We start from the raw sequence: 24,446 nt of genomic DNA, 5'->3' as shown, positions 1-24,446 counted from the left end.
CTGCTAACAGCTGCTCTGGAGGGAGGAATTTCAGTGGACGAGAAATATGAATCAATGGATTACGTGAACGAGAACGATTCGTTCACCTAAAAGATTCGTTCAAAAATAACGATTCGTTCATGAACGTAACATCACTAAACAACAAAGTGCCTCAAACAGTCCATTTTACCAGTTGTGCCGAGACATTTTAAATTATACCAGTAATGACTGTGAAAATCACTTGCTTTCATTCAGAACTTAAAATTTGTACTAACATGTGCACGTTCTTTCTTACTATACTTTTATTCTTAACATTTAGCTTTTAAACTTATAAATCCTCATCACTCATAATACGCTGATTCAGGACTGTTGAATCAACCTAGAACTCATTTGAGCTGAATAATGACAACAGTCTTCTGTTGAGCTGCGTCAAGTTAGCAAAAGACACTGTTAGTTTCTAGTTTATTTATCCTTTGAACCTGCTTTGAAACCTGAGTGGAAAAACGTCGATACTGCTCTGTGGTAAATAAATTATTAATACCACAGTAGTTTTAAGGCTACAAAAGACTACTTAATAGCAATAAATGTGACCTCTAGAGGGCGGGGCTTTCGAAATGAGACGCGGCTTGTGATTGGTCCATCCTGATCCAGCGCTGAGAAAAGTAACATGTGTCACCTGACAGCGCCGTTTACGCTGCTCTCCAGCGGCAGCTTGAACAACAATTTCTAAATGAATACGGACACTGAAAAACGGGAATAGACATTAAACGGACGTTACGCAGTTAAGAGTTAAAACTGGAGAATTCATATTAGAAACATTAAAACTTACTAATTAGAGATAACTTCCGGGTCACCAAACCAGCAGACCTCGCTGACAAACATGGCAGGCAAAGCAGGGAAGCAGAGTCGCCCTAGAAAGGCGGAGAAGGATGAAGAGGAGCAGCCGCTGCTGCAGGCCGTTCTCGTCGCAGACAGCTTCAACCGCAGGTTCTTCCCCATCAGCAAAGACCAGCCTCGGGTGAGAACTGCACAAAACACACAGCTTCATCGCGAGCATCATGTGTTCTGGACATGGTGCTGTGGCTAACTTTTTGTTTATTTGTCTGTATTTTAACTGTACAACTTGTCATGTGCAAACATGGCAACAACAATACAGTAGGTTCGATATATATATATATATTTTTTTTTTAGATCAATATGCTAAAAAGTACTGCATTTTATTTATTTTTTATAATTTATGGGCTGTTATATAAGAAAGAAAGTCATTGTGACAACCTGGGTTTCACTTTAAAGTATTTTGATTTGTGTATATGCAATTTTAGCTGAGTAAGGAGAATAAAATAACACACTTTCTTCCATGTTTTAATTTTAAAGGTAAACTTTGTCTGCCAAAAAATTGTGAGAATTGTTAAATTGTAATTGGATTTCATTTTAAAAGATTAATTAAATTGTTAATGTTTTTTTTCCCTTTATTTGATTACCACTGATAATAAATTTGTATTAAATCATAAATCCAGAATAATTAAAACAGACAACACCAAATGTCTGGGAGGAAAAAATAACATTTTATTTAATCTGAAAATGCACCAAAGCATGTGAAAATGCATCTGAAAAAATGCACCAAAGCATCTGAAAATGCACCTGAAAAAAATGCATCTGAAAATGCACCAAAGCATCTGAAAATGCATCTGAGTAAGGAGAATGTTATCTATGTTATTGTTCATAACTTTCCCCTGCTTTTTGCTTAGTAATAGTACAGTGTCCTTAAAAGTACCTTTGTGTACCATTTATATACCATGCTAGGTGAACATGGTAATCGAGTAACATGATATTGTTGGTGTCTAATGCTATTTTATCTTACCTTTTTTTGGACTGGTACCATAAAAGTATGGTACTAGTACTTTTAAAATAACTTGGTTATTGGTAACTATTAACTGCACTATATTGGAATGGCATTGCAATGTTTTGTTTGTCTGCAATATTAAAATGTACAGGAATTTTCACCAGATGACTTGAATAGCTTTATTTGAAAATAAGTAATCTTTCTAGAGTAAGTGATGTGATTTTGTGCATCTGCATGGGAAAAAAATAATTAAAATAATAATAAACAAAATTACTTGTGCTACCAACATTTTCACTAGCCCTGACACAATATAATAAATGGATAAAATAGAATAAAAAGTTATGGTTGTCATTGTTTTGACCCATTTTGATACCACAGCAAAGACTGCTAACTAATATAAAGTTCAGACATTACTAAAGATAAATCAACAATCAGTAATAAAATAATAACAAATTACAAGCAATAGCACAAAAAATGCGTTTCAGCAAAGATACAAATGAAATAAACAGTGTTTTCAATTTTTCAGGTAGATCTAACAGTAGAATTGAGGTACAGAAATTGAATAATCAGATATAACACTGCATAGTTCTCTCTGTACAAATTAAATGTAGAGTAATCCTTTTAAAAACTATTAAGTTATTCAGTCAAGAGCAGTAAGTGATTTTCTCTTTCTTTTGCTGTTTTGCTAACATTAATGACAGACATGCGAGTCACAAGCCCTAATGCACAGATCTAATGTGTTGATAGACTAGAAGTTGCTTGCCAAGATGAGTATTTTGACATAATTTGTGTTTATTTGTCCATTCAAGCACAAGAAGACACAAAAGAGAACTGTACAATGGTACTAGCATAGACTGTTTTTCTAAATGAAGAGTATTACTTGTTACCTTTTTAATTCAGCGTTCTAGACTATTTATAGACTAACTTTTCACTCTTGTCCCCCCCCCCAGGCTCTTCTACCTCTGGCTAATGTCTCCATGATTGACTACACATTAGAGTTTCTGACCTCTACTGGAGTGCAAGAGACGTTTGTCTTCTGCTGCTGGATGTCCAGCAAAATAAAGGAACACTTACAGTAAGATGCTGTGATGTTTTTAATGATGCTGTTGAATGGCTGTGACTCTGATCACTCAGCATTTGTCGTCTTATTTCACAGAAAGTCCAAATGGTGTCGCCCCACATCTCCAAATGTGGTGCACGTCATCACCTCTGACCTGTACCGCTCTCTCGGGGATGTGTTGAGGGACGTGGACGCCAAAGCTCTCGTCCGCTCGGACTTTCTGCTGGTGTATGGGGACGTGGTGTCCAACATCGATGTTTCCCAGGCTTTACAGGAACACAGGTGAGTGTCGCTCCCCCACAGACCCTGTCTATAAAAGTTCCATAGTTTATCATTTATATATCATTAATACAATTTTGACTTTCTTGCACAGACAGCGACGCAAAATGGAGAAGAATATCTCAGTGATGACCATGATCTTCAAAGAGTCTCCGCCTGGTCACAAGACTCGCTGTGAAGACGATGACATTATAGTAGCTATGGACAGCAAGAGCAAACGCATTCTTCATTACCAGAGAGCACAGGCCTTAAAGAAACTTCACTTCCCTATGGTGAGATATTTTACTAATATTTAAGGGTGCTCTGATCAATTGGGTACCGATCGCTATCGGTGATCTTTCAATTTGCCAATTTCATAAACCAATCTCATACCGATGATGCAAAAAGTGTCATAAAATGTACAGTAAATGTAGTTAATTAAAAAAAAAAATCTCAGTATGACATACATAGTTGTTATTAGGCCTGGGCGATAAAACGGTATCGGTATTTATCGACGGTACACCTTCTTCGATAACGATAGAAAAAATGTTCGATATAGGCACGTGCTATTAGTGACGCAGACAGCCCACGAGCACATGCTGAATTGAGTGCTCTGCCTGCCTGTGTTGAGGAGATTGTGAATACAAAAAAATGAATAGTAGTCGAATTTAAAATAAACACATGCATTTGAATGCAAAAATAGTAAAATCAAATGTTGTGTGTGCATCAGGGAGCGTCATCAGTGGCGCACGAGACACGGTGATGATGTAAGTGACGTTGTTGCATTTTAATGTTTTGTTAGTCTAGCCCGCGAGATGCGCCACTGCTGCATTTTTCATTCAAAATATTAGAGAAATATAGCAGCTCAATGCGGAGAAGATCTTGATTAGGTTCAAACCGAAACCAAGCCCTTCACACAGAACGCATATTCAGCGCATTTTAGACGGACAAATATGACTGCTGCACTCGCGTCTCACACAAGAGATGTAGCCATGCAAAGTTAAAAACGTTTAAACTTTTAGAAAACACATCGCGAATTTGTGAAGGTTTGTTCCTTTTCACTGCATCTCATATGTTTTAAAGGGCAATCTGCGTGACGGGCGATTCAGCTCTTTGTATTAAGCAATGCATAAAAACATGATGCTGTTTTGTTCATAATTGTTTATGCAATTTACGAAATTATATTTGATTTATTTATTTAGTCATTTAGCAGATGCTTTTATCCAAAGCGACTTACAAATGAGGACAATAAAAGAAGTCAAAACTAACAAAAGAGCAACAATATATAAGTGCAAATGATAAGTCTCGGTTAGCCTAACACAGTACACGTAGCAAGGTGTATATATGTGTGTATATATATATATATATATATATATATATATATACATACACACATATACATATACACACACAACACACACATACACATATATACATATATATATACACACACATACATACATATATTATACACATATACACACACACACACAAAGAAAAACAAGTAGATAGAATAGAAAAAAATATTTTTAGTGAAAAAATATGATTTTTTTTTTTAAATAAGAAGATTCATATAGATAAAGTAGAATTAAAATAGAATAGAAAGTGCTAGAGTTAGAGTGTCAAATAAAGGTGACTATATTTGAAAAATAAAGATTTATATGATTTAATTTAAACGTAATGCACGTTTTTTATAGACCGTTATTTCCTTGCGTTGACAATTTAATGCGCTGCTCCTGTGGCCTATTTAATCTGCATATAAAATATTAGATATTTGTTTAATTTTTATTTTGTGGTTGACTGTTAAAACAAAGCATATTTGTTGTTTGGCTCAATAAATTGGGTTAATTAAAAAATACAGTGGGTAAATTTAAACATTTTTTTTCTATTGCTCTTTGTTTTAAAAAAGGTTAATAAAAAATGTCTAATTATTATACAAGCCCATCTGTCTTAATTTGGATTATTTTAGTGTGTGTATATACAGTAGTCAACATTTGAAGTGGATCAAAAAAGTTCATCGAAGTTGTCCTAAGACAAGAACGCATTTTGGTTTTTAGGTTTTAGGACAACTTTGATGAAAGGTTTTGATCCACTTGCACACTACTATTCAAAAGTCTGTCATTTATACGGGGCGTTTATGTTTTTGAAAGACGCCTCTTCTGCTCACCAAGGCTGCATTTATTTGTATTATCAAAAATACAGTAAAAAATGTAATCTAGTAAAATAGTTTACTATTTAAAATAACTATTTTACAATATTTTAAAATATTATTATTTTTCCTGTGATTAAAGCTGAATATTCAGCACCATTAGTCTTCAGTGTGACATGATCCTTCAGAAATCATTCTAATATGCTGATTTGGTTCTCAAGAAACATTTATATTATTATTAATGTTAAAAACAATTGATCAATGCACACTTACTAACATTGTGGTCGAATCTCTTGAAGTTTCCTCTTTGCATAGAGAACTAGTAGCATTACTCCTCTTTTACTTTTGATCTTGTAATACCCATTCTTACTAATGATAATTAATGATCAAATGAAGGTTATTAATCAAATAAAGGTTATTGCAGTCATGAAAATCAGACAGCACAACAAATAAGACCATAATGTTTAAAAAACAAAATCCCAGACAGCTCAAAGCAAATAGAAATCATTGCATTTAGTGATTATAATTATTCCTTCTTTTCCCCACACAGAATATTTTCCATAGTGGAAGTGATGAGTTTGAAATTAGGTTTGATCTTTTGGATTGTCATATTAGCATCTGTTCTCCACAGGTGAGCATTCGTTTGCGTTACAGTTGTGCATGTTTGTTTAAATTATAAACACATTGCTCGATAAAAGTGAATGTTGTTTAACGTAGGTTGCTGAGCTTTTCACAGACAACTTTGACTACCAGACAAAAAATGACTTTGTCCGTGGGCTTCTAGTCAATGAAGAGGTATGAAACGCAGAATCAAGTGACTTGCTTATTTATGAATTCGTATATTATCTGACAGAGTTTCTTCCACTAGATCCTGGGAAACCAGATCCATATGCATGTCACTAAAGATGGATATGGTGCTTGTGTGTCGAACCTCCTCATGTACGACACCGTCTCTTCCGACACGATCCGCCGCTGGGTCTATCCCATCACACCCGAGGCCAACTTTGCAGACCAGGAAGGCCAGAGCTGTACTCACTCTCGACATAATGTGTACCGTGAGCCAGGGGTCAGTCTGGGTCACGGCAGCCAGATGGAGGAAAATGTGCTTATTGGCCGAAATACAATGATCGGAGCAAACTGCACCATATCAAACACTGTGATTGGTGCAAACTGTGTCATCGGTATGGTCTTAATATGAAATTATTTTGTTTCGGTTCATGATATTGTAGGGCTGGGCGATGAAACGATATCATGTTAAGATGGCATAAAAGTTTGTCGATAATGCCAATAAACTGCACATTTTTACTCGATATGGATGAATCTAACAGCCAATCACACAGCAGAAATAAACGCAACAGCAGCCAGTCAGTGCATGTCATGTGAATGAGTTTGTGTAGTAGATGTGACTACAGCACTCAAATACATGTGTGACGCTCACGGTGTTTTCAGTGTCTGTCACAATATATGAGATATGAACACATGAACGTCATCTCCAGAGCTGCTCTGAGAGTCACTTCAGCAGCTTTAAACCGTTTCATTTGAGGAAAAACATCAAATACACACTGAAGCTCGAAGATCCTCACAACAATCCCACCAAAATACATTTTTGGCTTAACTTGAAGAAATTATGACTGAAATATATAGTACTATTGTATACTAAATTTACTTCTCAAAGTAATAATAATCTTATTTTTATTTTTAAGGAATATCATACAACTGAGATAGTTTCTGCCATGCAGCTTCTTATTTGATGTACTATTAATTAATTTCATTAGACATGATTTTTGATGATAAATTTGATTTGTATTAAATTAAAAAACACAGAATCCAGAAAAAACAATGGAAAACAGAATTTAGGGAAAAATAAAATTAATTTTATGGGGCCCTAAATTATAAGGTAGCTACTCTGTGGAGTTTATTTGTGAACAAACAATGTTTTTGTATTGTTTACATCCATTCTCAAAGTCTAATAAACATGGAAAGCATTTCCTTCTCCATTATGGTAAATGAATGTAATGGATATTGTGTTAAAATAAAGGCGAAAAATTATGTTTTTAGCCATTTTGCCCAGGCCTACTCTCGTATATTTTTTGTGCTATGCATGTGTAATCACACAATCCATGCCTTCTAAAACTCAGTTCAGTTATCATTTTTTATGTGTAAAATACCATGTAACAGTGTTAAAATCTGTTTTTTTGACATCCTGCTAACTGCTGTTTTGTCTACTTAGGCGACAATGTTACTCTGGATAGAGCTTACATATGGAACAGAGTCCACATAGCCAACGATGTGAAGGTCAAGCAGTCGGTTATCTGTGATAATGTGGAGGTGAAACACGGAGTCGTTTTGAATGAGCAGTGTGTGCTCGCCTACAACGTAAGACGCCACAGCACAGCCTCAAATTACAGACAAGAACAGTTCAAATCAAATCAAAGTAACTTGACGCTTCAGTTAAAGATCACATCAATTACGAGTGACTGTTAAAAAATGTATTTCAATCATTCTTTTAAGAGATTTGTTCAAAAACACTGATTAATCCAGTAATGAAGCAAGTGAAGTCAATGAGTGAGTCATTGAATCATTCATTCAAGAGATTCATAAAAAAAACTGATTCATCCAGTAATGAAGCAAGTGAAGTCAATGAGTGAGTCATTGAATCATTCATTCAAGAGATTCATAAAAAAAACTGATTCATCCAGTAATGAAGCAAGTGAAGTCAATGAGTGAGTCATTGAATCATTCATTCAAGAGATTCATTCAGAAAAAAAAAAAACTGATTCATCCAGTAATGAAGCAAGTGAAGTCTTTTATGAGTGAGTCACTGAATCTTTCACTCAAACCAATTTTATAAAAAGCAATTAACATTTTCTCAGAACCTCTAGTAAATTACTTTGATTTGTCTATTCAGAATTAAAAAAAAAATAGGATTCTATATTTTATATAATATATAAACTAAATATACAATATATGTTCAAAAACACTGATTCAAACAGTAATGAAGCAAGTGAAGTCAATGAGTGAGTCATTGAATCATTCATTCAAGAGATTCATTCAGAAAAAAAAAAAACTGATTCATCCAGTAATGAAGCAAGTGAAGTCTTTTATGAGTGAGTCACTGAATCTTTCACTCAAACCAATTTTATAAAAAGCAATTAACATTTTCTCAGAACCTCTAGTAAATTACTTTGATTTGTCTATTCAGAATTAAAAAAAAAATAGGATTCTATATTTTATATAATATATAAACTAAATATACAATATATGTTCAAAAACACTGATTCAAACAGTAATGAAGCAAGTGAAGTCAATGAGTGAGTCATTGAATCATTCATTCAAGAGATTCATTAAAAAAACAACACTGATTCATCCAGTAATGAAGCAAGTGAAGTCAATGAGTGAGTCATTGAATCATTCATTCAAGAGATTCATAAAAAAAAACGGATTCATCCAGTAATGAAGCAAGTGAAGTCTTTTATGAGTGAGTCACTGAATCTGTCACTCAAACCAATTTTATAAAAAGCAATTAACATTTTCTCAGAACCTCTAGTAAATTACTTTGATTTGTTGTCTATTCAGAATTTTAAAAAAAACAATGTGATTCTATATTTTATATAATATATAAACTAAATATACAATATATTTTAAAATGTATATATTAAATATAGGAAAGCTAAATAAACTTAAAGGTGTCCAGATTTATTTAAATGATTATTTGGTCCTTAAATTGATGATCAAAATAGAGGCTTAATGAAACACAAGTTTATTTTACATTAAATATTCTTCACTGTGTGTCCAAATCGCTGGCCAGTTTCCTTGTTTTCTAAAGAAATGTTGATATGCAGGTTGTGGTGGGTCCAGATATTACTCTTCAGGAAGGCACAGTTCTGTCCATGCACCATCCAGATGAAGAGGATGATGAAGATGAGGATGAGTTCTTGAGCGATGACGATGTTGGCCACAGTAAAGACAAAACCAAACAGAAAGGTTCATGCTCATCTTATTTTCTTATGTGGACATAACGAAGTACACATTCTGTACAATGCTCTGTGATTGTGTCGTTCACACTGACACTGATTTAAATGCTGATGGTCACTGACTTGATCTTAATTTGTGGGTTGAAAATCTGAAACACTATTTAAATGTGTCCTTGTCACATGATACATAAAGTAGTAGCAGTAAAGTATGGATAATTACAAGCAAGTAATACTAAATCTATAGTAAGTATATGTAACTTAATATTACTCAGTACATACTTGTGTAACAAGCATGCATTAAAATAAATTGATCTTATATTCCTGATAGAAAAAAGATGACGATGAACATTACTTCCTCTAAAAACTGAACATTTTGGATGTCATTCACATGCATGGGCAAAGTGTCATTTTAGTTTTTTTTGATCGTTTTATCAGTGTTTAACCCAGCAGAGGTTGGTTCAGAGGGTAAAGGATACAGATGGAAGACCAGCAGTCTTGATGACACAGAGGAAGATGAGCTTGCTGAATGCATTTGGGGTGAGATGTCTTCGATTCAAGATATACTCGAAATATTGTCCTCATTTATTCACCCTTGTTCCAAACTTGGAGCACTTTTTTCTTCACAAAGGATTTTAAAGAGTTGCTATACTGGTCTAGTCTATAAATTTGTTCACAACTCGCAACTAATTGACTTAAACTGACTCTATACTATAAATGCAGTTAACATAGCGACTTAAAGTTCAGTCAGTTCCTCACACAAAGCTATTTAGTGACTTCAGAAGTCTTTGGAAAGTGTCAGACGACATAATGAATTTAACCCTCCTGTTGTAGTTTTGACCCAGAATGCTGCATAAAAATGTCAAAAAAAATAAATAAATCCATGGTTTTAAGTACGGGAAAAAACTTTGCATAAGAATTAAGGCTATCAAAAAATACACATTTGTTTATTTATTTAGATTTTTTAAAATACGTTTTTAGGAGATATAACCATTTAAATTGTTACACCTTTTGCATTCAGGTCAGTTTTGACATGGAAGTGAACTGTGGCTTTACATGTGAAGTTATGCAGAATTTGTTGTTGTTGTTGTTTTTTTACATCTATCAGTTAAATTGGTCTCATTTTACTTATGTAAAATACATTTATACACATACAATTGTATGATTTAATTTCTTGTAAATTTGACTGTGCATGCACAAAGACACTATAAACAGACAAAAGATGTAATATGTTACAAATAAACCATATCTAATGAACTACAGCCCAAAGGGGTCCACATTTCATTCTGCTTGCACCTGTTGATGAAACATTGCAGGTTCAGGCTGAAAGTGATAGTTTATGCAAGTAAAATGGATATGTTTTGTTTTGATGAATTTATTATATTGTTTTGATGTTTTGTTAGAAAAAGAATATGAAGTATTCACAAAGTTCAGAGAAATGTAATTAAATTCCCTTCATTCCAACTGAGTTAATACAGATAATTATCAGTTTATATGTTCTTAGAAATTTCATAAAAGTCATTGAAATAAAGTGTCTCATGAGTACTGAAAAAAAAATCTCAGTAACTAGCTGGTGAAGAAGTGGATTTACATATTTTAAAGTTAACGAAAGTTATCATGAGCAATGTAATGTTCGAGGCGGATGTCATAAATGTCAGTAGACCGGGAAGATTTTAAAACGAGCGGTTCATTAATAAATTCGTGAACTACAAAAGGAAAACTGAAGACAACAAGCGCAGCGCTGAAAAGGGGCGGGGCTACATAAGGTCTATACGCTCAAGTTTCACCGGATCAAAACTGACCCGGGAATGGGAAAGGTGTATACAGGTTTTTTTAATGAGATGAAGTTAAATAAACAGGCATTGATGATGATATCATGTTTCCAGGCCTAGCGTTGAATCCTGACCCAGAGAGTGACAGTGAAAGTGAGGTCAGTGAGGGATCACATGACCTGGGAAGCCACCCTGCATCACCTGAACTGGATGATGTCAAAGGTGAGAAGTGTAAAAGAGTTGCGACCATATATCTTACATAAATATTTATCAGAGCTCTATTCATCCTTTCTAACATCACTCAGATCTCCCAGTTTCATACTAACTGTTCTTTCCCCTCAGTGTTTCAGAATGAGGTTCATGGTACGTTACAGAGAGGGCTGGATGAGAACATAAGCTGTGACAATCTGGTACTTGAGATCAACTCACTCAAGTGAGTACATACACAGTTCCAGTTCTGTCATGACAACTCTCTTGAGGGTTTAGCATGGTAATGTATGTGGCAGTGTTAATGTGTTTGGTCTTGGCGGAATAGATCTGCTACACTGCTGCTGCAGAGCAAGTACCAAGACTTGCTACTGCCAACACATCCACAACATGCTGCTGTGAGCATGTAAGAAATCCTGCTGCTGCACATATAACATATGTGAAATAACCCCCATATATAACATACATGAAATCACTCCATAGCAGATCTATACAGGTGGAGCTGGGGAAGATGGAGGGTTTCTGAAGTGCGCTGCAACTGCTACAGCAAGCACTAGCCGAGTAGTACCGAGACTTGCTACTGCCAATACATCCACAACATGCTGCTGTGAGCATGTAAGAAATCCTGCTGCTGCACATATAACATATGTGAAATAACCCCCATATATAACATACATGAAATCACTCCATAGCAGATCTATACAGGTGGAGCTGGGGAAGATGGAGGGTTTCTGAAGTGCGCTGCAACTGCTACAGCAAGCACTAGCCGAGTATTTGAATGTTGTGCAGCGAGCTCATTGGCTGCTGATACAAAAAGAACCAATCAGCTGCACCATGTGAATAATGATGTGATTATGTCAGATTGAGTTGGAACCTATCGGACTGCACCATCTAGAGTTTCATGATAGAACTTTGGATTTATTTAAACATTCCAGTTAATAGAATGGTTCACCTGAAAATTAAGAGATTACTTGCCTCTTGTTGCAAATCCATATGCTGCTTTTTCTCTGACACATAACATGAGATGCTTTGCAAAATGTTCACAGAGCTCTTGTCCAATAACAGTTCATAGTGACCTCAGCTGTCAAGCTACGAAAAATAAACAGTATAAAAGTATCATATGTGACCTGTGCTGGCAAAATGAGTGTGAATGCGCACAGGCTAATTTTGAGCTACAGGCACAAAAACAAAAGTGAAAAATGTCAATTTTAGTCGAATTTGAGGTTTTAACAAAAATGAGTTGATTAAGCCCTCGTCTAGCGATCCCAATGCTCCAAATAGTAATTAAACATCTAAAATTATCTTTATTTGTGTGTTTTCTGAGGGGAGTACCTTTTCTCCGCTCGCTTCTCGCGCCGACTGTCATCCGAAGCGCACGCATAAAAGATATATACACAGCGATAAATGTACACACACACATAATTACAGTTTTTAAGTATTCACACAAACATAATCTGTTATGTTTTAAGTGAACGTTTGGGAACTGTTGGGGAAAAACATCTGATGTGTAACATTATATTAGATTCGTGCATTACAGTAAGTCTTCATATATAGGCCGTCTGTCTCAGTGTTAATCAAACAATAACAGAAAAGAGGGAATCACTCGTTCTTGATTGAACTGCTTTTGTAGTTTTAATAATCGATTTATTTGTAATGAACACACAAAAGGGATTTTTACATTTGATTCTGTTTTTCTTACTTGAATGCATATGTTTAGATGTAAAATGAAAAAGTTAATGCATTATTTGTTTCTTTCTTATTTGTTCTACTGCTTTTTTCATATGTTCTTATTTATAATAACAAAGATTTGTATTCGGAGGAAAAGATGCAATGTTGCTTGGTGATTTTGCTCTGGAACCTTCAGAAAACTTAAACTCGATTTTTCTCAAAATTGAGTTTGCTGACTCTGTCGACTTCTAACGGGTGTAGCTCGGTCATTTTTCGTCCTATTCCAACAAATCATACATCATTTTGAGGGTTTTTAATGGAGAATGTGACATTAAAGGGTTACTCCACCCCAAAATGAAAATTGTCATTAATCAATTACCCCCATGTCGTTCCAAACCCGTAAAAGCTTCGTTCGTCTTCGGAACACAATTTAAGATATTTTGTAAGAAAACCGGGAGGCTTGTGACTAGTCAGAATAGTCCATCTGCCATCAGTGGTTCAACCGTAAAAGTGGTTCAACCGTAACGTTATGAAGTGACGAGAATACTTTTTGTACGCGAAGAAAACAAAAACAACTTTATTCAACAATTTGTCTTCTCTACGTCAACGTAGTGCCATTTTGGAGAGTATCCGCTGGACGCAAATAGCGTATGTTTTTCTGCACCTTGTGGCGCGGCCAAATGACATTGCTTTTGCTACGTGTCAGTGTGCTGATTTGATTCTGAAAAATTAAGAATGAGATTTGAGAGTTTGAAGACTTCAAGTAAATGGAGGCTTTTTTCTATCTGTTCCTCACACAAAATGTTTATGGCTACACAAAAGTCATACTACTTGCATGATGAGGTAAATGTCATTGTCTCTTCTCAGGTACGCCTACAACATTTCTCTGAAGGAGGTTATGCAGATCTTGATTCGAGTTGTGCTCGAGTTTCCTTTCCACCAGCAGGGGGCTCAGATAAGCACAGCTCAGTATTCATCGCACCTGCTGCCTGTGAGTGTGACTGCTTGACATGTCCAGGGTTAAAGCAAAACATCTCCCAACTTTTTTCAGGATTGTATTTTATGAACATAAAATAAGGTATATTGAAGAATGTTGGTATCCAAACAGTTGCTGGTCCCTATTGACTTCTATAAGTTTCATTTTCCCTTCCATGGAAGTCAATGGGGACCAGCGTTTGGTTACCAACGTTTTCCAGAATATCTTCTTTTGTGCTCAACAGAAGAAAGAAACTCATACAGGTTTGGAACAGCTTGAGGGTGAATAAATGATGACCATTTTCATTTCGAGGTGAACTATCCCTTTAACACTTAAAGAATAAAAAGTGCCATTCTTGTGCAAAAGTCTTCTGATAATAATTTCAGCCATTATCGTTGGCTCTTGATATTGTAATGATTGCATTCATACGTGCAACAGAAGCATGTATGATTGGTTGTGATGCTCAATGCTGTGTAAAAAATAAATCTTTGCAGCATGAGCAGATCTAAATGTAATGCCACCATCATTTTCATTACTCACTTTAATTGTGACCGTCATATTCAATTTAGTTTTGTTGTACAGAGGCCACTTTATCTTGAATTTGGGGGCATTTTTGTTCATTTTGGTGGCCTTTTTTGCCCTAAGCCTGATCTGCAATGATTTCAATCAGTGAACTCCATCAGAAATCCATCATACTAACAGAAAACTTGAATTTCTGGATATGTATCATTCAAATCAGATGTTTCACCTGTACATTTAGTTTTCAGTATTTGAACTGTTTTAGGAATCTGAACTGCCTTCATAGATGAGATTCCCTCCACCTTATTTTTCTCTGAGGAAGTAGGCCTTTTTTCTGTCAATGTGTGAGACTTGCGGTTCATTAGCCGCTGTGTGCACAAAGTGCAGCGAACATAAAACTGTTTGCACTACAAACCAGTGTGTTCTTAATTAGGATAATACACTGAACAAAATTATAAACGCAACACTTTTGTTTTTGCCCCCATTTTTCATGAGCTGAACTCAAAGATCTAAGACTTTTTCTATGTACACAAAAGGCCTATTTCTCTCAAATATTGTTCACAAATCTGACTAAATCTGTGTTAGTGAGCACTTCTCCTTTGCCGAGATAATCCATCCACCTCACAGGTGTGGCATATCAAGATGCTGATTAGACAGCATGATTATTGAATGTTCGTTATTGAATGTTCATTTCTCTACCATAAGCCGTCTCCAAAGGCGTTTCAGAGAATTTGTACAGTACATCTAAAATGTGCAGTTTTTTTAAAATTTACTAATTTACACATTTACGGGAAAAATTAGGTGGATAACTGATTCTGCTATTTAAAGCTGCTTTGGCGGTCTGTATTGTATAAAAGTGCTATAGAAATAAAGCGGACTTGACTATTTGACTACAGCAGAAGATGCTGATAACAGTCCCTGTATTTTTCCTCACAGTTGTTGAAGAAGTGGGCGCCAGTCTTCAAGAACTATGTGAAGAGACCTCAAGACCAACTGGACTGTCTTGCTTCCATGGAGGAGGTTTTCCTCGAACGTGAAACTCATTGGGCAGCTTTGGTCAAAGTGAGCCGTCTCTTTTTCTGCAGTGAACCATAACACACGTTCCCTTGCTGATTGTACGTGATGTGTGTGCACTTCAGGTGCTGATGAGTATGTACCAGCTGGAGATCTTGGAGGAGGAAGGCATCATGAGCTGGTTCAGACAGAGCACCACCACAGACAAGAGCCAACAGCTCCGCAGGAATCAAGGGGTGCGATTCTTGAAACTTTTACACTAGATTTTTAATTCTGATCTTTGCTGTCAAATTACAAGCTGTCTTTACTGGGCTGTCAGTGATGTGTGTTGATGAAAGCACAGAACATGGGAAAGTTGTGAAAGCAGCGTGACTCGTCAAAATCACACAACGCCAGAGGAGTTACCAGAACAAGTTTTCTGGGAATGGACTGAAATCTGGGTGAAAGAGGACTATGTTAACTATGTGGTTATGTCTTGTCTTTCTACAGCTCTTGAAGTTCATCCAATGGATAGAGGAGGCTGAGGAGTCTTCAGAAGGAGACGAATGAACATAAACCATCATGTTTGTGACTCGCACAATTTGGACGGTCATTTATACACTTTACAAACCAGAAAAAAAACACATCTTGGTGTGTTTGTGGAATGTTTCATTCCTGACAAATGGCAGCCTATATAAGGTGTGGAAATAGATATTTATTCGGGTTTTTTTCTTTGTTGATTTCTGTATGGTTGTAATGCTTCAATTGTTCGAACCAAAATGAAAATTGACTTAAAGGGTGCTGTATTTAAATTGAAAGCTAGTGGTTGAAATGGGTACTGCAGCAGTCCAAATTCAGATGATGCTCACGTGGGTTGCCAGATTGAGGACTATAGGAACGAGCGCAATTGACAATGGAAGGCGATGAGCCTTACACTGTAGATGTTGATTTATGTTTTTTAATATTTCCCTGGTCATAGAGCTTATTAAATGGATGCAGAGGCTTTTTATGTTGGATAGAATCTGCAATCTCTGAATCAGTTTGTTTGCAGGCTTCCATGGCTACAACTGGCAACCCTAGGTGTCAAATACTATTGGTTAAACTGGCAGTGGGCGGAGTCACAGACCAAAACAAAAACAGACATTCTGACATGGAACGCACATTTCGAAGTAGAATAGCTGCCTGTAGCATTGTTTTCAGAGAACTTAACGTTTCCTAAATATCTACAAATATATTATGGTATTTTATGCTTTAGTACAGTCAAAATAATTACATACAGCACCTTTAATTTACCGTCATGTTCCAAATGTGCATTTCTCCTACGGAACACAAAAATGATATTCTGAAGGACAAACAACATTGAACCCCATTGAATTTTATAGATAAGAAAAATACTTGTTTCAAAATAACATTCTATGACTATAAAATAACATGTCCATACTTATAAAAGTAAAGCAAGGGAAAGACCTATTGCGACCCTTTAAACCTTTGTCTGTCACTCGTCTTAAACATCTTAATTTATGACATACAGACCCTTTTGATAATAAATGATTTATATAGGTTACTTGGTTATGAATGTCTGGAATATTCATTTTGAGATACCATTTGTTTTTTTTTGTGAACCTTGACTGAAAGACCACAACAGAATTAAAGTGAAGTCGACATGAACACAAGAGTTATGAATGACTTTTAATATTGGTAAATTAGTCAAGCAGAATGGAGCTGATATTATTTTGGATTCATAAAAAATGAAACGCAGATATAAAGACAGTTTGGATCCCTTAAAGTGTACAAGGCTTGAAAAATATTTTCATTGGCAAAATTATACATAGCTGTTTTCATGCCCATGATTTATGACACAAAGTTAATTATCTTATTCAAAAACTATCATGACTCAGTCAGCTAGTTCTTTTTATCCTGATTAACAGCACCGTGGATGAAACCAGCTACGAGCGCAAACCCCGTTATTCCGAACAGCGCCGTCAAGCCTTTCCACATGTTAGCGCTGTTCTCGCGCCGCTGTATGAAGCTCTTGTAATCACCGGGGATCAGGACGTAGCTGCGGCCGTCTTTGGGCGGCTGTAGCCTCATGATCTTGTCCTGCTCCAGAACCAGCTCCCCGAATGCGGTGAGGGCCGATCCCACATGCAGCAGCTCCTCTCGCTCCTCTAGGGCCACAGGCTTCTCCCCGCTCAGCTCTCGCACGACTGCGTCCATCAGCCCCTCTTTGGCTTGTCTGAGCCGCTTGTGCACCTGCTCCAGGTAATCGCCGCTCGCCTCCAGCGGAGAATCCACGCGCACCGAGACCTCGCTGATGTATGCGCCGGGCTGGACCAAACTGAAGGGCACGGTGTTGGTGGTCTGCTGCTTGTTCACTTTTTTGGAGACCCTGTGTGGATGTTTTTTTCATGCTTTATAATAACTGGTTTTCACTACCAGTCAAAAAAGTTTTTGAACTGTAAGAGTTTCTCTTCTGCTCACCAAGCCTGCATTCATTTGATCCAAAGTATAGCAAAAACACTAACATTTTGAAATATTTTTACTATTAAAAGAAATTTTCTATTTGAATATATTTTCAAATGTCATTTATTCAAAGCTGATTTTTTTAGCATCATTACTCCAGTCAAACGATCCTTCAGAAATCATTCTAATATGCTGATTTGCTGCTAAAAAAAACATTTATTATCATTATGTTGAAAACAGCGGAGTAGAATTTTTTAGGTTTCTTTGATGAATAGAAAGTTCAGAAGAATAGCATTTATCTGAAATAGAAATCTTTTGTAACATTCTAAATGTCTTTATCATCACTTTTGATCAATTTAAAGCATCCTTGCTAAATAAAAGTATTCATTTCTATATGAATAACATATTATACTGACTCCAAGCTTTTCAATGGTATAGAGCATAATGTTACAAAAGCTTTTTATTTCAGATAAATGCTGATCTTTGGATCTTTCTATTCATCAAAGAATCCTGGAAAAAAAAATGTACTCAACTGTTTTAAATATTGATAATAACGTTTCTTGAGCAGCAAATCAGCATATTAGAATGATTTCTGAAGATCATGTGACACTGTAGACTGGAGTAATGATGCTGAAAATTCATCTTTGATCACAGCAATAAATTACAATTTAAAATATATTAAAATAGAAAGCAGCTATTTTAAATAGTACAAATATTTCACAATATTACTGCTTTTGCTGTATTTTGGATCAAATAAATGCAGGCTTGGTGAACAGAAACTGTTCAAAAACTTTTGACTGTTAGTGTAGCTCTAGTGCTGGATGCTGATTGGTCAATACTAGCTAAAACAACAGTCAGGTTCCAGAAGTAAAAACTCCATACAGTTTCTCTAGAGGAAAATAGATTTTGAACAATGACTGATCAAATTTTAAAGACAGACCTGATGTGAACTCTGTTGTTAATCAATGCTTTGTTGAAACCATCTGTTGCTTATTTTTAAAATAATCATGTTTAATAGCCGAATTAGGGGTGAAAAACTACATTACCCATGATGCTGCACAGAAAATTCCACCAATCAGAATTGCAACAAGCACCAAATGACATCTTTAGCTCCACCCACTCACATGAAGCACAGCGAATGATGTACTCAAGTTGGTAAATTACAGTATATAGTTTCTCAAATGTGACACTGGACCACAAAACCAGGGTTGATTTTTTGAAATTGAGATTTATACATGTTCTGAAAGCTGAATAAATAAGCTTTCCATTGATGTATGGTTTGTTAGGATCGGACAATATTTGGCTATAACTATTTGAAAATCTGGAATCTGAGGGTGCAAAAAAAATAAAATATTGAGAAAATCATCTTTAAAGTTGTCCAAATGAAGTTCTTAGCAATGCATATTACTAATCAAAAATTAAGTTTTGATATATTTATGGTAGGAAATTTACAAAATATCTTAATGGAACATAATCCTTGCTTAATATCCTAATGATTTTTGGCATTAAAAAAAATGTCGATAATTTTGACCCATACAATGTATTGTTGGCTATTGCTACAAATATACCCCAGCGACTTCAGACTGCTTTTGTGCTCCAGGGTCAGAAATATATCGTTTCTATAGATACAATCAACAACTTTATATGGATAGTTTTGTATTTCTCCATTTTTAATTTGACTGTCATTCACAATGGTTCATGGGATTGTAGTTCTTTCCCTCACTAAAGCCGTTTTTTAAGTCTTGTACTGCTGTCTTTTTGCTTAAAATCAATGTTGGTAGTGTTGTGATTCACCTTGTAGTTTGGTTCATGGATTATTAAGTTTTAACAAAAGACTTTTAAAGTCCCTATGAGAAAAATAAATAGGCAAAATCCTTCTGGAATCAACAGCGCTGAAGAAGTAGGCATGCACTCTTGAGGAGACAAACTATATGCCAGGAACTATACCTTCTAGAGAAGAGGTGCCCAAACATTTTACTATGACAGGCTAGAAATCTAACTTAATTGATGGCTGAGGGCCAAAAGTAAATGCTGCATTATTTTCAATTATATCATAAAATGCACATTTTAAAAAAAATCATTTAAAAACAAATTTCAATGCAAAAAATTAATAAAACGACGATAAATTAGGAAGATATGCTTCACTGACATGTTTTTACAATCCTGTCGTCTAAACAAGCAACATGATTTGCAGTGAAGCGTGTTTTTACCATGTTTTTAGAGCAGAGTTCCAGTATTTCCAGTGCTCGTGCACAGTAATCTTTTGGATGACACCATGACAGCGTGGAACGAACTGGCTGGAAATGGGCTCTCCGATGGCCTGCACCAATCCTGCAATGGAGGGACAATAAAGATGCATCAATTACGACTTTTCAGAGTACGAGGTGCTATTGAGCATTGTATTTACCTTCTACGGCAACATAATGAAGTCTCTTGTTGGACGACGCATTGAGAATCCTGAGCAGGTGATGGTCTGCTTGAAAGTTTGGAATCTCCTGGAAAGTGGAGGAAAGGTCAAATTCACAGCAGCTCTTTGGATGTGCACACTTTTATAAACCTGCTCTGATTTGGCATTGAGCTGAATCCATTTATGTCCCTTTCATCCAAAGTGACTTACATAAACTTTCATACGAGTCATTCTATATTTTAGCGTACATGTCACATCAGGAAAAACATGTAAAAACACTTTGCTTTCTCAGCAAATCATCTGTTGGTTTCAGTTGATATATTTTATCTGCTAGTTGCCAAGCCTTAATCATTAAACAACATTTTGATATTACAACGAAAATGATATTTTTCCTGCTGGTGAGTTTGTCAACTGTATGGGTTTAACTTAGTTAACAATTTCACCATTTTGACTCAATGTCAGGCTTTGTCTGGCCAACCAAATGTTATTTTCTTGATCAGGTTAACCTCAAATCGTAATATTTATTTAAACTGAAGTCATGAAAATATTGCAAACCGTAACAATGAACCCAACACCGTTGATGGGCAATTAATATACTCCTTAACAAGAGGTCACCAGAGAGCCAATACAGAAAAATGAAGAGGAAGCTTACCATAATGTGCTGAGAATGAAATCACATGATGCTGGTCACATGGGTTTGTTAGTTTTCAGGGGATGTTTCGTTAGGTGACCATTTAAACTCAATCTATTTTTTTTTAATCTTGACGTTTTACTTTTTTATTCATTATTTTGAATTCAAAACTCAAAGCGGATATTGCAAAAACTCATTTAGTGACAAAGACAACTGAAAACTGTATTCTCTTGGATAAAATATGTGACCCTGGAGCACAAAACCAGTCTTATTAAGTCGCTGGGGTATGTTTGTAGCAATAGCCAAAAAAAACATTGTATGGGTCAAAATTATCGATTTTTATTTTATGCCAAAAATCATTAGGATATTACGTAAAGATAATGTTCCATGAAGTTATTTTGTAAATTTCCTACCGTAAATATATCAAAACTTAATTTCTGATTAGTAATATGCAATGCTAAGGTGACTTTAAAGGCGATTTTCTCAAAATGTTGATTTTTTTGCACCCTCAGATTCCAGATTTTCAAAGAGTTGTATCTCGACCAAATATTGTCCTGTCCTAACAAAGCTTATTTATTCAGCTTTCAGATGATGTATAAATCTCAATTTAAAAAAATTGACCCTTATGACTGGTTTTGTGGTTTAGGGTCACATGTTTTTTTTTAAGAAATTTGTAAGAAAAAAATATATAATCATCAATGGACATGAAATGCACACTAAATTATGGAATGACCCATATCCACCTTGTGCATCTACAGTGTCTTGATTAAACACACGATGATGATACTATATTAATTATATAACTTGTGGGTTTGAGGCTGCTCTAAACCAGTGTTCAGTTGTTCGGTTTCTTTGCTAGCAGTGATGTGGAAGTCCTTACTGCAGTGTTTCTCAACCAGGCGTCCGTGGACCCCTAGTGGTCCTTGACGTAAGGCCAGGGGGTCCATATAAAGTATGAATTTTTGTATAAATTTTGTATATTTTGACATGACATGTTCCCACGAAAGAAAAATCCAGTATAGCTGATGATATGGCCAAATACTGGACAAGTCAGCTAACTTTAATTATACTTGACTGCATTTGGTCCTCACAAAGACACACAAATGATACATAGATGAGTCAGTTTTGTTCTGGGGGTCCTTGAGGATGGTTCTGAATTGGACTGGGGTCCGGTACACCAAAAGGGTGAGATTCACTGCCTTACTGTACCTTCAGCTTCTGCACTTCTTGTCTTTTATCTGAATATAGTTTATAAAACAGGCCAGAGAAGGCGAAGCAGGATCCCGCACATATGACGGTCAGTGGGTTGAGGAGATGGTCACTCATTTCTGCTTTGGAGGAAGAGAGAAACATGTAAAGCTTGTCTGAAATGTTTAGCTGTAAAACATAGTAAACCCTACCTGCCAGTCTCAGCACAATCAATAGCACTGGGGCTGGCAGATTGGTTTATCATATGGTCATGCAATTAAGTGAAAAGTTTGTTAATAGTTGTTTACAAATGTTGAGCAAACAAGGAAAGAAATCCACATCTTGTCCAGCTAGTTCCGTTTCGTTTACTAGAACCTAGTTTTGTTTTCATTTCACGTTTTTATGTTTCTGAACAGATACAGTACAACCATAGTATGTATCTACAACAAAATATCTAAATCACAAAGCATCCTGAAACTAGGCAAATAGCGACTTAAAAGGCAAAAACAACAGTTGAAGGCGAAAGTAAAACCAGTCAGAGCTGTTTAGGTCACGATGAATCTGGAAACCACGGCTTTATATTATACAGAACTATTACTATGATCACTAGTTTGATTATCGACATCTATATTATATATTATATTCACAGCAGCTTTTAGAATATGCGCAGTTGGACGGTTCTCACCATTAGGGTCCTCTTTCTCACCTGAAGTTTATTATTTTACACACATCCAATCCGCCAACACCTGAGTTGCAGTGTGCATGTGTGTCCGCAGGAGGACTCTGATAAAGAAAACACACTCCACTGAGGTAAACTTCACTAGGAAGTGAGCATCCCTATGCCCTACCAGGCGGGGTTTCCTAGGCGCAAGCCCCGCCCCCGCCCGGATTTCATTGGTCAGTTCAATCAGTCAATCACCAAAAGTTCCCACGTCATCGATTCGTCAGGTAACGTTACGCTATTTTTGAATTAACGTTATTTTGTAAAACAAATTCATTAAGTATTTAATAAATAAAACTTATATTTTCAGTGTATAAAGTTTATTTGAAGCGCACTGCTGAAAGGGGTCACATGCCAAACAACACTTAAAAGAGTAACGTTAGTTCACTTCCAGAACACAGATAATGTACTCACCCCCTTGTCATCCAAGATGTTCATGTCTTTCTTTCTTCAGTCATAAAAAAATTATGTTTTTTGAGCAAAACATTTCAAGATTTCTATGGTGCCCCTGAGTTCGAACTTCCAAAATGCAGTTTAAATGCAGCTTCAAATGGCTCTAAATAGCCGAGGAGGAAGTTCATGACAGTTAGGGTATGTCTAAAAATTCCCATCTCATTTTGTCCTCCACCTTCAAAATCGTCCTACATCGCTGTTTTGCCGTTTTTTTTGTAAAGGGCATTTGATCTTCTTTGCATGTTTACTTTGTAAACACTGGGTCGGTACTTCTGCAGCCATTTAGGACGATTTTGAAGTTGGAGGAGAAAATGAGATGGGAATTTTTCGACATACCCTAACTGACATGAACCGGAAAAAACAGTTCATGCAGAGCTAGACAAGACGAGCGGGTTTTTTTTTTTCCTTTATTATTTCTCTTTCAAAAACAAACATACCGAAATACTTAACGTCAAACAGAACACAAACAAAAATGGGGGATACATAAAAAAATATATACATCATGGAGGGTAAAACATTAAATTTTACAAATAATTTTTTTTAATATGAGACGTTTTTATACATTTCTCGTTTCTAGTGATTGAAATCAATGAGTCATAAAATATTTTAAAACATTAAATTTTACAAATAATTTTTTTTAATATGAGACGTTTTTGTACATTTCTCGTTTCTAGTGATTGAAATCAATGAGTCATAAAATATTTTAAGTTTTTTACAGAAAAACTTAAAAGAGGGGGTAATAGACATTATTTTTGCTTTATGTACATGAAACTTCCCAAGAAGAATTATGACCTTTAAAGTGTTATCAACTACAGTTCAGAAAAAGGATCATAGATTCATCTATTTTAATTATTTTATTAAATATATCAAAAACCAACCTAGATAAAGACGATAAAAAATAGCATAGTTCACGCCACAACTATAATGATAACGATAACGATACAGAGGAAGGATATCGTTGCGATCACTTTCAAAACGATTTTTGAGAATTTAAAGAGGCAGACGCATGTGCGCTTAGAATAAACAGACCATATAATTTGCTGGTGTGGACGCTAATATCATTATCTTTATAGTTATCGTTCTTGGTGTGAACCGGCTTTAGAGCCTCAAATGGCTCTAAATAGCCGAGGAGGAAGTTCATGACAGTTAGGGTATGTCTAAAAATTCCCATCTCATTTTGTCCTCCAC

General features: G+C 35.7%; 2 protein-coding genes across 6 annotated transcripts; one reads left to right on the top strand and one right to left on the bottom strand.

Moving 5' to 3' along the window:
- The first annotated feature begins 634 nt into the window (after window positions 1-634).
- LOC107660395 (translation initiation factor eIF-2B subunit epsilon-like) lies at window positions 635-16,267 on the top strand. Its single transcript, XM_016449676.1, has 16 exons — window positions 635-997; window positions 2,773-2,897; window positions 2,979-3,164; window positions 3,256-3,433; window positions 5,840-5,920; window positions 6,007-6,084; window positions 6,158-6,470; window positions 7,520-7,665; window positions 9,132-9,273; window positions 9,699-9,800; window positions 11,147-11,254; window positions 11,375-11,465; window positions 13,775-13,898; window positions 15,339-15,464; window positions 15,542-15,652; window positions 15,906-16,267. The coding sequence occupies exons 1-16, from the start codon at window positions 860-862 to the stop codon at window positions 15,963-15,965; spliced, it is 2,109 nt and encodes a 702-aa protein (XP_016305162.1). The 5' UTR covers window positions 635-859; the 3' UTR covers window positions 15,966-16,267.
- On the bottom strand, window positions 8,777-22,910 carry LOC107660396 (mitochondrial ubiquitin ligase activator of nfkb 1-A-like). Of its 5 annotated transcripts, XM_016449678.1 has the most exons (6): window positions 22,791-22,910; window positions 22,106-22,224; window positions 20,266-20,353; window positions 20,069-20,189; window positions 17,256-17,784; window positions 8,777-8,787 (listed from the first exon to the last, which is right to left on the bottom strand). In XM_016449678.1, exons 2-5 carry the CDS (start codon window positions 22,220-22,222, stop codon window positions 17,298-17,300), a joined length of 813 nt encoding a protein of 270 aa, XP_016305164.1. In that variant the 5' UTR covers window positions 22,223-22,224; window positions 22,791-22,910; the 3' UTR covers window positions 8,777-8,787; window positions 17,256-17,297. The 5 variants fall into 5 exon arrangements, with proteins under 5 accessions (XP_016305164.1, XP_016305166.1, XP_016305165.1 ...); XM_016449680.1 differs by lacking the exon at window positions 8,777-8,787 and having other exon boundaries at window positions 16,348-17,784; window positions 22,106-22,227; window positions 22,770-22,910; XM_016449679.1 differs by lacking the exon at window positions 8,777-8,787 and having other exon boundaries at window positions 16,348-17,784; window positions 22,770-22,910.
- Between the last annotated feature and the right edge of the window lie 1,536 nt (window positions 22,911-24,446).

This window comes from Sinocyclocheilus anshuiensis, unplaced genomic scaffold, assembly GCF_001515605.1.
Source record: "Sinocyclocheilus anshuiensis isolate Anshui unplaced genomic scaffold, SAMN03320099.WGS_v1.1 scaffold1635, whole genome shotgun sequence".
In the NCBI taxonomy this organism is placed as follows: Eukaryota; Metazoa; Chordata; class Actinopteri; order Cypriniformes; family Cyprinidae; genus Sinocyclocheilus; species Sinocyclocheilus anshuiensis.
This window is presented reverse-complemented; position numbering and strand designations above follow the sequence as displayed.